The sequence below is a fragment of the Lathyrus oleraceus genome, chromosome 5, assembly GCF_024323335.1.
Source record: "Lathyrus oleraceus cultivar Zhongwan6 chromosome 5, CAAS_Psat_ZW6_1.0, whole genome shotgun sequence".
NCBI classification, from domain to species: domain Eukaryota; kingdom Viridiplantae; phylum Streptophyta; class Magnoliopsida; order Fabales; family Fabaceae; genus Lathyrus; species Lathyrus oleraceus.
Window position 1 is genome coordinate 355,793,642 of NC_066583.1, and position 13,491 is coordinate 355,807,132.

The 13,491-nt window shown below is 30.7% G+C and overlaps 1 protein-coding gene across 1 annotated transcript; it reads right to left on the reverse strand.

The window, feature by feature from the left end:
• Positions 1–270: 270 nt before the first annotated feature.
• Positions 271–3,316, reverse strand: LOC127084656 (uncharacterized). The gene is made up of 5 exons (XM_051025150.1): positions 3,136–3,316; positions 2,182–2,496; positions 1,847–2,048; positions 826–1,054; positions 271–655 (listed from the first exon to the last, which is right to left on the reverse strand). Exons 1-5 carry the CDS (start codon positions 3,220–3,222, stop codon positions 391–393), a joined length of 1,098 nt encoding a protein of 365 aa, XP_050881107.1. The 5' UTR covers positions 3,223–3,316; the 3' UTR covers positions 271–390.
• Between the last annotated feature and the right edge of the window lie 10,175 nt (positions 3,317–13,491).

Sequence of the window (13,491 nt, forward strand, 5' to 3'; positions counted from 1 at the left end):
GTCAGCCGTATTGACAGCAAATTGACGAAGGAAACCCTAAATCCTAAACCATATTTGAAACCAGTCAGCCGTATTGACAGCAAATTGACGAAGGAAACCCTAAATCCTAAACCTTATTTGAAACCAGTCAGCCGTATTGACAGCAAATTGACGAAGGAAACCCTAAATCCTAAACCTTATTTGAAACAAACTACTTTTACTGTTATTATTTCACACATTCAACACGCTTATCGGTCAGCCGCGTTGAAGAGCAAACTGACGAAGTAAACCTTATTTGAAAATGAACCACTTCTACTGTTATTATTTCACACATTGTACTTTTACACTCAAATAAAAAGGAAAATTGTGATCTAGTCACTAAATGTATTTAATTTTGGTATAAGATTACCATTACTCATACTGTTTATCATCTTCACCTGCATCCTCTATGTTATCAATGACTTCTTCAATGTCATTTTGTTCTGAGAAAGTTTTTTCATCATTACCATCAGCTGGAGCTTCATGTTCCGGTCCTGTCGTGCTGCCTTGTGAGGCAGAATCAGTGGACCCTGTGGCATTAGACACGTTTTGTTGCTTGTCCATCATCCCAGACAAGGCTAAACTAGGAGACCATTCAAGAACATCATCAATGATGTTAGATACTCTCTTCTGATACCTGCAAAAAGGCCAAAGCAACAAATTGTAATGTCTAGAAAGAACAGCTCCAAGTAGTTTTCCCTTGATAGGGTTTCATAGATCCAACCAAATAGGAATTTAAGCTCTGATAGCAAGCCCGATTATTCTCTTTGGAAGGCTATAAATACGTTCATAATGCTGAGAACTTACCTTGCTCTTGCAGCTTCATCAGGTGCATGATGCCTCAGCAGTAATATGAACAGCACAGCCACCACAGAATAGAAAATCCTCGTCGTCCACTTAGGCCTTTCCTCTTCATCTTTCTTTGGCCAAAATCTGAAAAACTCTCGCAGTGGTGCTTCCTCAACGCTGATGTTAGGGAAAAACCAGACCCGCTTTCCAATAAGAATATATAGAACACCAAATATTGCACCTCTTACTACAGGGTTAAAAAATTACTCGTGAGTCCCAAAAAAAGGGTACATAATGCATTTATCAAGCAGATTTACACATGATTGACAACAACTAATCGTTACCTACTAGGTGCACATGATAGACAACAACTAATCTTTATGTACTAGGTGCACATGATAGACAACAACTAATCTTTATGTACTAGGTGCACATGAAGTTTAAAAAGAGCATTTTTTTAAAAACCACCAAATTCAATTTCCTCTTTCTTTCATCATAAATATTAATATTATTTAGGATGAAAACTACAAATAACCTTACATACTCAAAATCTATGCAAACCTCTCTAAAGCTACAGAAAACCACTGGGAAAACCACTGGGAAAACCAGCACAAGCCTCCTCAGGGTAGGGTTGTCACTTCTCACAAACATCTCCAGTTTATGGAAGGTCTTAGACAAATCATAATAATCTAGAGTAGTCATGAAGACAATAATCTTTTATTATTATATTTACCCTCATGGATAAACAATTAAACATCCTAGAGATCAAACTAAAATTCAATTTCCTCTACTAAGGGAAGAATCTCTAAAAAAATTGTCATGATAGATTGACCTCAAATTTCCTAATTTAAAGGGTTTTTTCTCCTTCATTCATTATTAAATATTCATCGGAGAATGAATAAATGTAGTTATATACAGTACTGCAACATATAATTGGCTTGAGATATGAAATTTTGCAACAGTCCATAAGGATACTTATATACAGAAGTGAAGAAATTCGGTAAGAGCAATTGAACAATATGGAAAAAGAATAGCTTACTCAATAGTAGAGAGAAGAAGACAATAAGGATCCAACCGCATGAGTAAATTACTAAAAGCTTGCAGCTAGTAGGATACACGGGAAATAAGCAAATAGCCAACGTTAACACGGGCCAGAAAAACGATAAGAGTGTCTGCCAAAGTGGATGGCGTTTTACAAATGCCCATGCATAAAATGTGTCATTTTCGGAAAATACTTGTTCCTGACAAAGATAACCAGACTGTGTTAGAATCAAACATAAAGACAAACCCAAACACTTAAACTACGGCAGATTAAAAAACCAGACAGCATGCTGTGATACTAACTTAGACCATGCAACAGATAAAATTGCTTACAGGGAAAATTTCCAAATGGGCAGGCCATGTAGACAGCTTTTTCTTCCCAGGACGGAGAGTTTTTACAACACGATCACAGCGCACTAAAAGATTCTTTTCAAGTAAAATGTTGGCAATGTCCTCCGTTTCTAAATTCCTATCTGATTCCAGAATGCCTTTGACCTCTGGATGATTTTTCAAGAAGTTCACAAAATCCTTCCCTCTGAAATACTCAACCCGCGTCTCTTGTAGAACAGCCCATCTAGAAACCAGCTCCTTATGGTCTCTCACCTTCTCAGCAAACACCTGATACACATCCTTCTTCACAGCTTGCTTCTGTAAACAAAAACATCACAACAACAACAACAACAACACAGTCATAATATAACACAGACAACTTTTGCATGTCACATAAAAATTAAACAGCCCAACAAATAAACAAATACAAATCTCAATTTTTACATAGTTCACAAAATGATCAAGAGCAAAGGGGATATAATATAATAAAGGTTTAAGAAAATAAAAAAAAACTTCATGAACCCTAGATTATTTACATCTAAACACACAAACACAACAGATCAATTGTCATGTCAATTAGAACTATACTTCAATTTCAAGTTCCCAAATTAAAAAGACAGCCGCGAAAAAGAAAAAAAACTTCAGCAAAAATCCTATCTAGAATAACAAAATGGCATGTAAAAAAAAGCTCAAAATACGATTATCACACAAGAAAAGAACAGTTTTTTAACCAGAGTTGTGTGGTATCAAAGTTCCAATCGCAAACTACTGAAATAAAAACTGCTAAAACCAAAGAAAAAAATGAACGAAATTGAAATTTCGATCTAAAATTGTTCTAAGCTACGATAATGGAGTAGAAAAGGTAATTAGATGAATTAAGTAGAGAATCAGTGCAAAACGGAGACATTAGAGGTGAGGAATTGGAAACCCTAGAGAGAGAAAGGGAGAGAGAGAAACCCTAGGAGGGGCGTCGGAGGTGAGATCTGGTGCGGAGGGGCGTCGCACGCGTTTCTTCTCTGCCGCGCCTCCCGATGACTTCTTCATATTTTGAGTAGCCTATGTTTTCTCTCTATTTTTTTTCTTCTTTTTAGTACAAGATTCAAGTTACATTATACAGATATTTTATTAATATTTTTATAATATATCTTCTTATACAATTATTAGGTAATAAAGATTTGATTTGTACGTACCAACAAAAATAAAGATTTCATTGAAAACCAAAAAAAAAAAATAAAAAAAAAAAATCATTTCTAAAATTAAACTTTAGTTTTAGATTCAATTTTGGATAACTAGTTAAAGTTTAATTGATTTTCAGATATTCAAATTATAAATTAACTTTTTATTTGCTAATATAATAAAAGTATTATTAAGAGATTTAAAATAATATATAATATATAATATATTAAAAATTAAAATTACAAAATTATATTAGATTTAAAACAAATATAATATTAAACATAAATAAATTAATTAAATTAATAAATAATACTAAAGCAAACTAATATCAACAAACAAGAAGTTGACGGAATTAAAATATTTGGCTTAAATCAGATTTAAAATGTTATTCCCTCCGTTCATTTTTAAGTGTTATCTTTTTGACTTTTTATCAATACCAAGAAAATTAATCATTATTGTTACTTTTTAAATAATAATTCTCATTTTATCTATAATACCCTTAATAATATCCTACCTTCATTTTACTTTTTCTCTCTGTAATAATTGCATAGGGATAATTTTGACAAAAGTGCATTTAATATTATCTTGAATTCTATAAATGACAATTAAAAAGAAATAAAAATTTATCAAGAAGTGACACTTAAAAAGAAACTGAGGGAGAAATACAAAATTTAATCTAATCCTAACAGTTTTAATAAAAGAGAATACAAATACGTCTAAAATTATTTTAAAAATTTGTAATTTTCTTGTTTCTTTAATCAATTTAGATTGGACATTTATAATATACTTGTTATACATTTTAAGATTTAATTTATATAGTCAAACTATTATCGTGTGGTTCAAAATCAAATTATTAATGGTTACTTTTTTTTATAAAGTGATGATTATTTATTATTTATTCTATCTTATGAAATACTCTTTTATAAAAAGTAAATGTTATATCTGACACTTTTATATAAATTAAATTAATAAAATGTAATAAATAAATAAAAAAATACCAAATTATTCTTATTAATCATTATTGTATTCGAATTAATATTAACGTAAAGTGATAAAATAATAAATTAAAAATATTAATTAGAGAAAAAATTGAAAAATTAAAATTAAAATTACATTGATAAACTAAAGTCACAAGTATTTTAAAATAAATATTCTTTATAAATGCGACACCTCAAAGGAAATATTATATTTGAGTTGTATAGTTTTTCAAAATTTGAATTATATAACAAAATAATTTCAAACTTCTAGTCAAAAAGAAAATAAAAAAATACAAAATTATTTACCATATAAAAAAGTTATTCAAACTTTCTTTAAAAAATAATGTTCATTAATTATTTAAGAAAAATTCAAACAAAAACTTACTTTTTCAAAGAAACAACAAATAAAGAAATTTACTCCTAAAAAATAAATAAATAAGAGAAAAATATATTTTTAATGGCGTTGATTTATAAATATTAATAATATTTTTTAAAATTAATACATAAATATAAATAAATGTTAACGTAACGTTAAACCAACAAATTACACTCATTTAACTCAACTAATATATATCAATCGAACTATCACTCACTCCAAAATATATATTTATATTAAAGTATGTGTATCTCATGGTGATGTATGGTTATTTTTCATAAATACAAAACATAAGAGATATTGAGGTGAGAGTAATGAATGTAAAGTTAATTATATGGTGATGTATGGTTATTTTTCATAAATACAAAACATAAGAGATATTGAGTTGAGAGTAATGAATGTAAAGTTAATTATATAAAAGGTAGATGGTAGGTTGCTGATAACCATCGAGTGAAGGTTTCTGGTTCGGTGATTATGGTTTTCCGATTACCAAAGAGGGTACTTGCAAATAGACATGCAATGGGACAGGGCGGAGATAGATTTTAGCTTCCCCGCACCCAAACTTTAATCCTAGTTAAATAGATGTTCCTCGTCCCAAATCCAATAGGGAATAAATAATTGAACTTGAAATTCATCTTGAATGGGTTCGGATATCTCCGCCTCACCCTTATCTCTGTATTAAAATTATTATTTTTAAATTGAAATAGTTTATTTTCCCAAACCAATAATCTATCTCGAACTCTAACAAACAATCATTAACATACATAAAAAATAATAAATTAAAACAATTCTAAAAACTTTCAAACATTTATTTTAAATATTTTAAATATTTTAAATAATAAAATACAAACTAAAATACTAATATATTGTCATGTAGTGTCCCCATTATTCAAACACAAATTAAAACCGAGTCAAAGCAGATTTTTCTTGTCAAACTTGGGACGTGTGCTTGCGGTTACACGTTTTATTGTCATGTAGACATGCAAAAGGTTAGCACTTTAACGCTTAAAGTAATATTTGAAAAACGTGGAACTATTACAAATGTGAGTCGGAGAATAAACGGGTGTGACTTACGGCCACGCTTATATATAAGAGACGGTTAGAATCGTTATTAGTTTGTTAGGAGTGGAGTATGGGCAACCGTTGGATGTATATCAATGGTAGAGATGGAAGGAAGGTCGCGGTCTTATGTGGTGTCCAAGGATGAGGGTCCACTATACACAGTGGTAGGGGTATTCATGTGTAATTTTTTCTAGGGTTTCATACAAACTAGTAACTTCAATTTTTGTAAAGATTCATAAGTTCTACACTTATCTGATTTCAAAGATTGATTTCTAATATCAGTTATTTCTGAAGTTGGGTGTTCTTAATATATTAAAGGGGAGAACCCCAATACATTTTTGTTATTTTTCTTGTCGCTTTCGTCTCGTTTATTATTATTTATTGAGTCTCTTTCATGATTACACATCTCTGAATCGAGTTTTGAAACAATTTGTTTTTAGCATGCATAAGTCAATTGTTATTTTTGAGTTTAATTATGATGCTTTTAGTTAATTGGTTGAGTTATTGGAACAAGAACCATATGTATTTTTTATTCAAGTTAGGTTGAAAATAAAATCTCAGAGTATTTTAAAAATCATGAAATTTTGAGATTTTGTGTGCATGATTCGAATCATGTACATATCTTGACTCAAATCAAATTGAACATAGGCAAACCAAAGTTTTTCAAACACTCTAACTCGATTCAGACTTTTAACTTGATTCGAATCAGGCAACTTTGTGACTCGAATCACAACATGCACTTGACTCGAATCAGACAGATTTGGGTCACCTCTGCTTCATTTGATTCGAATCAGACTTTACACTCGACTCGAATCATATAGTTTTTCATATTTCTTAGTTTGTCTCTGTTCAAATTGACTCAAAATAGCCTTTGTACTTGATTCAAATCATGAGCCTCTCTAACTCGAATCAAAGTTATAAGGTGATTTGAATCACACGATAAATGGGTCAAATTCTTTATGTTTTCTTATTCCACTTCACTTGCTCATTTGACTCAAATCATGAAATGTTCTTGACTCGAATCTAACTAACTTTTTTCGTCCATTTTTGTACTTAATATCAGGCACATATAAATTCATTTTGTCATCTCATTTCAAATTAACAACTTAAAAAATTTCATAATCTACATTGTGATTTTGTGAAATCAATACCCTCTCATTTTTGAAAACTAAAAAACTCTTGCAACATAAATTATTTCATCTTCAACCTCTAGTTTTGATTTTAGATCTTGGTAATAAGAGATTTATAATTGGTTAGTGGATACGATTACTTGAAATTAATCATTCTTAGAGGTTTGGTAAGGTTTTTTCATGAAGCTTGCAAGATTGAGGTTGTTGTTATTGGTGCTGACAAAAATCTAGTGAAAAGAAGGAGGTTCTTCTCCCCAGGTGACCTTGGCAGTGACTGTGTGGAAGGCTACGGACAATATGGAGTTCTTCTCAAATCTTTAGATAGTACATCACTCAATAAATCGGTGGGATCAAGGGGTGTTTCCACACACGAAGACTGTGAATAGATTGGTGAAGCTGGAAGATTCAAGAAGCACGAATCAAGTATAGATTACGCATAAGAGTTTAGCATTAAGTTGTATACAAGTCAAGATCCAAATAGGAGATTTATTTTTCTCAGCATTGTTATGAATTAGTGATTATATGAACCCTTGCAATATTTTTCAAGATAAAAAGGAACAAAATAGGTTCCAATGGGAAGCCATTGAAGAATGGAGTAGGCAAAGCAAGGACGAAAATTGAACCAGTATACATCTCTCTCTCTCTCTCTCTCTCTCTCTCTCTCTCTCTCTCTCTCTCTCTCTCTCTCTCTCTCTCTCTCTCTCTCTCTCTCTCTCTCTCAATCTTGCATTTAATCTTCGTAGGATAATTGCATAATTAGGTTATCAATTCTTAGTGTAGTTTATTATTTATTCAAATGGTAATAATTTATTACATAAGGTTAGGTTTTGTTAGGATTGGTACCTAATTGAGCTTTAATGGTGATTAAATTATGGAAAACTAGTTATGTTAGAATCCAATATTAATTAGATCAATTGTGCATGACACATCTCGTGTAATCTACAATTACTCAATTAGTCATTGTCTTTGAATAATCTGTGAATTTTGTATTTGTCAACATGGTTGAATTTCGATAAAAGCATAAGTCTATATTTTCTCTTTAAGACTTCCGCGTACAATTTTGAAAAACCTTTGATATTCTATTTTTGGAAAATCGGGCGAATTATTTGTATAAGGGTCTACTCACCCCCCCCCCCCCCCATATTATTTCTCTACTCTATATTCTCACCCAACAATTGACATCAAGGTTGATCTTTTGATTAAGTCTAATCAACCCAAAAGTTTGACAATATGGCAGACGATGATGATCCAAAGGGAGCATATAAAAGAGCACATGTTTTTAAAGGCGAGAAATATGTTTATTGGAAAGAGAATGTATATGTACATTTATTATTAGTTGACAAAAATCTACGGGTAGTCGTCACTAAAGGACCTTATATTCCTAAGGGCGACAATGATGTTGTTAAACACCCAAAGGACTGGACATGTAATGAAACCAAACAAGCTTCATATGATTTGAAAATGAGGAACATGTTTATCTTAGCTTTAAGCGTGAAAGTATTCTATTTAGTTTCACATCATAAGAGTGTTAAAGGTATGTGGGACGCTCTCCAAACTCTCTATGAGAGAATGGACGACATCAAGGATTCTAAGATCGACATGTTTATAAAGGAGTTATAATTATTCTGTATGGAACCCAGAGAGTCTATAGATTATAGACAGACTAGATTCCTCCATTTAATCAACAAACTACACAATTCGGGAAAAACCTTTTCTAACAAAGATTGTGCTAACAAAATATTAAGGCCTATGTGCAGGTAGTTTCAACCAAAAGTTACATCTATAAAAGAATATAATGATCTTAGTACTTTGGACATCACAAAGTTATTTGGGAAACTAGTCAAGCATGAAAATGAACTGAAATGACTTGCGCATAGCAAAGTAAAGTCGAAAAATAAATAGAAAGGTAAATAAGATAAAAAAAAGGATATTTCTTTGAAAGCTTTGTCATCTAAAGGGATAAGTCAAAGGAAGAAAGTGATAATTATGACAAAGAATCTCCTAAAGAAGTGGATATAGGTTTATTTGTTATACAATACAATAGATACATGAAAAGCAACAAGCTCAAGCATTTCGACAAAAGGTTTGGTAAATTTTAGAAATACTCACCCGCATAAAAGAGAACACAAGAAAAAGGATGATGACATTACATGTTATGAGTGAGGAAAAAATTGGGGCATTATAAAACTACTTGTTTAAGCCTTATCAAACATCATAAAAACAAAGAGAGGGGAGTCTACAAGATGAAAGGCAAAATGGACAAAGGTCATAGAGCATGTATTGCATGGGAAGAAGATGGTGAGAACTCCTCCTCAGATTCTTGCTCAAGCTCGAATGACGAATCTACCAACCTTTGTTTAATGGCACGTAAGAAAGGTGAAAGCTCATAGGTATACACTTCTAATCCTGATAATGAGTACTCATATAGTGAATTTATGAAAGTGTTTGATGATATGTATGTGGATTCTATAAATGCTTTCAAGAAAATTTCTCTCCAAAAAGAAATGATTCTAAAACTTGAAAATGAGATAAGTGATCTTAATAGCGCTTTGGATTCCCTTAAGAAAGCATATACATCTCTATTTGAAGAGCGTTCTAATGTTTCTGACATTTTAGTTGAAAAGATAGAGAGAGTATAGTGCGTTACTTGTACAACTTTAAAACTTGAAATTGAAAATCTCAAAGGACAATTAACACATGCTATTTCACTATATTTTACTAGTTCTAGTTCTTAAGTGATAGAGGCACCGATTTTAAGAAAAATCCTCATGTCACTAGGAGAAATAGAAAAATGATTTCATCTAAAGTTATTTGTCATTATTGTAATGACAAGGGTCGCATTTTCCCTCTTTGTCATATTATGGATGTTAAAGTTCCTAATGGTAAAATGGCATGGATTCATAAGTGTACCTCAACTAACCCTAAAGGACCCACTAGTTGGATACCTACATTTCCTATTTGATTGTTTGCAGGAAAATCTTGTTTTCGCAAAAAAGTTATGGTTCATAGATAGTGGATGTTCAAGACATATAACAAGAGATGCTTCCATGTTCATCAAGTTCGACGAGAAGAAACGTGGTCACGTCACGTATGAGGACAACACAAGAGGGGGAATTTTAGGTGAAGGTATTGTGAGAATCCCTCCATAATCACCATTGAAAACGTGATTTTAGTTAAAGGGCTTAAACACAACCTACTTAGTATTAGTCAATTATGTGACAAAGTAATATGTGGTTTTTTATACTCTAAGTTGTTTAATTAAGCATAAGGCATGTATGACCTTTTGTTTAAGAGTTATATGATTAATAATGTCTATATGCTTGATCTAGATGACGTGTCAATGCATGAAACTAATTACTTAGTCGCCAAGGATGAAGATTCTTAGTTATGGCATAAACGCTTAAGTCACGTGCATTTCGACTTGATCAATAGAATAACATTCAATAATCTAGTGACTAGTCTTCCTAAAATTAAAATTTTAAAAGACAAATTATGTGATGATTTCCAAATGGGAAATCAAACAAGAGTGTCGTTTAAATCAAAAAAGGTTGTTTCGACATCAAAACCTCTCGAGCTTATCCACCTAGACTTGTTTAGCTATTCGTGAACAAGAAGTTTATGAGACAATTATTACGGATTTGTGATTGTTAATGACTACTTTAGATTTACTTTGACATTATTTCTAACCCATAAAAGGATGGAAGTTTTGAAACTTTCATTAATTTTGCTAAGCATGTCCAAAATGTTTTTATTTTGAAAATTATCACACTCCGTAGTGATCACAGTGGTGAATTTGTTAACCATAATTTCCAAACGTTTGTAATGATTGGCTCGGACCATGATAAGTAAAATGAGCTTACCTAAGTACTTTTTAGCGAATGCGATTAATACCACATGTCATGTCTTAAACAGGATGGTCATTCGACCCATCATAGAGAGGACACCCTATGATGGTAGGAAACCATACATTTCTTACTTTGGTATTTTTGTTGCAAATGTTTCATTTTAAATAACGGAAAGGACAATCTTGGTAAATTTGATGCTAAGTCCGATGAAGGGATATTCTTAGGGTACTCATCTACAAGTAAAGCTTATAGGTTTTACAATCATTGAACAATTTCTTAAGAAGAATATATTCATGTTGAATTTGATGAGTTCTCACCACAAAAGACAAAGAAAAGGTATTTGTTTTGATATTTCATGTGTGATAATGGAGAAATTGATCAACGATGAAACTCCCAAAGAGGATCCTCCTTCTTCATCAAAGGATTAGGATATTAATGAAGATGAAAAGGGAATTTTACATGAGGATTACAAACAAGATACCTCGAACCAGCTACCTCAAGATTGTGCGGTCGCAAAAGATAATCTATTATATCAAATTCTAAGAGATATCTAAAGAGGTCGTTGTAACACCCTGATTTTTAATCGAGTATTTTATTTAATTATTGGTGTATTTTATTCGTTATACTTGAATTTTCGGTGGTTTTCGGTGCATATGAGTATTTTGATCATTTAATAATTATCGGGGTTATAGAGTTGGCGAGCACAAAAATAAAATAGAATTATTGGGGTAATTTAATTATTTTGTAATAAGTTGAGAGAGTAGAAAATTAAGCAATTTTAAATATTTATTTAAATTAAATATTTATTTAATTTAAATAATAACTTATGGAAAAATTAAGAATGGGGGAGAAATTAAAGTTTTCATAAAATTGGAGGGTTAAGGTGTAATAATGAAATATTAAGGGGAAAGTAGAGAATTATCAAAACCTAATTAGGTTATTTAAATAGAAAAGTTGGAATTTGAGAAAGGCGGATACATAGAAAATTTTGAGAAATGGGGAAGCGACTAGGAAACCATAAGGAGAGCTCTAGGAAGGAGAAGTAGTAGCTTAAACAAGAAACTCTGTAATTCCAAGATAAGAGGGGATTGTGTTATTGATGGGTGAATATCAACACCTTATGGTAATGTAATTTTTTCCTTATTTCCTACAATCTGTGTAATTTTGGCCAAATAAAATTTGTGCGAAACCTTTTTGGTGTGATTGATGAATTTGTTTGTATGTATGAGTTACTCCAAGATCTAAAGGAGATTTGGGATAAATCCCCTATGATCTCTAAAGTGTTGTTCGTTGTAGGTTTACAAAACTTGTTGATTATGATGATATTGTATGAATTTGTGCATATGTGGTTGTGATTATATTTTAGAGTTGGAATTTCGTCGGAAAATTCAATCGACTCTTTTTGGGTTATTTGGTTTTCCCAAATTTTCTGTCTGCAAAACTGTAATGTGTTTTCCCTATTTTTCGCAGAACTGTAACCATTTTTTTTCAAAAAAAAATCCCCAGATCCCGTAAAACATTTTTTTCAAAAATAAGAAAAATTTGCAGAAAATCAAAAATCGGGACTTTTTGAAAAAAACGAAAAATTGGTTTGTATGATTCAAATCAAGAACTCTTCATTTTTATTTAAAATCTATTGGTTCATTTGATTTGAATCACACCACCATCTGATTTGAATCACAACTAACTTCTCATAAAAAATTAAGTACTCAACTCAAATTACAAGTATAGCTAATTCGAATGATAGCTTTCAAATTTGAATTTTAGCGTGTGTCTCTTCAATTTTCATTCAGTGATTTCATTTCACCTTTAAACCATTTTTATGAAAAATCTCTCATTTTCTTTCATTCATATCATTTGATTCTGTTACATGTACATATCTTATTATTTACATTTTGATCATTCATTACTTCTTTTATCTACATCAAAATTATTTTCTTCATCTTGTTTTTGAAATTTTAACTCCATGTTTTTTGAATTTAAAATATTATTAAGTGTATCCTTTAATTATGTGCATGTTGACATATTTTTTATGTTCATGTATTATTTATCTCTCTTCTAATATGTTTTTGTATATGTATTAACCATTGTGTTTTCCTGTTGAATGTTTCATATCGTTCATGTGCCCATTATTGTATTTGGCATGTGTTAGATTTCGTGTATATGTGATATACCATTCTCTTTGTTGTATATTATTATTTAGTTATGTTTAACTTTATCTTCTCTGGTTATTTGTTTTGCTGCTGGTTATTTTATGTTTAACCTCATTATATATATATATATATATATATATATATATATATATATATATATATATATATATATATATATATATATATATATATATATATATATATATATATATATATATATATATATATATATATATATATATATATATATATATATATATATATATATATATATATATTTGATCTTGTCAAAAAGGGATAAGTTGTAATATGAGTCTAGATTTAATTTATGAATTTTATGCAAATTTGATATGATGCAATGTTTCAGGGGGAGCATGAAGGAAAATATTGATCACGCTTTACTTAATGCTCATGTCAACTCAATTACAGTATAAGTTTGACAAGCATAAAAAAGGGGGAGACTGAAGTTGCTTTGCCCTCTAGGACTTTGGTTTTGCTGCTTGTCTCGTATATTATCATTTATCAAATATCTCTTTCATAATTGAGCCTCCTCTAAGTTAGATCTTTGAAAATATCTTAGAACTGAGTGAAATG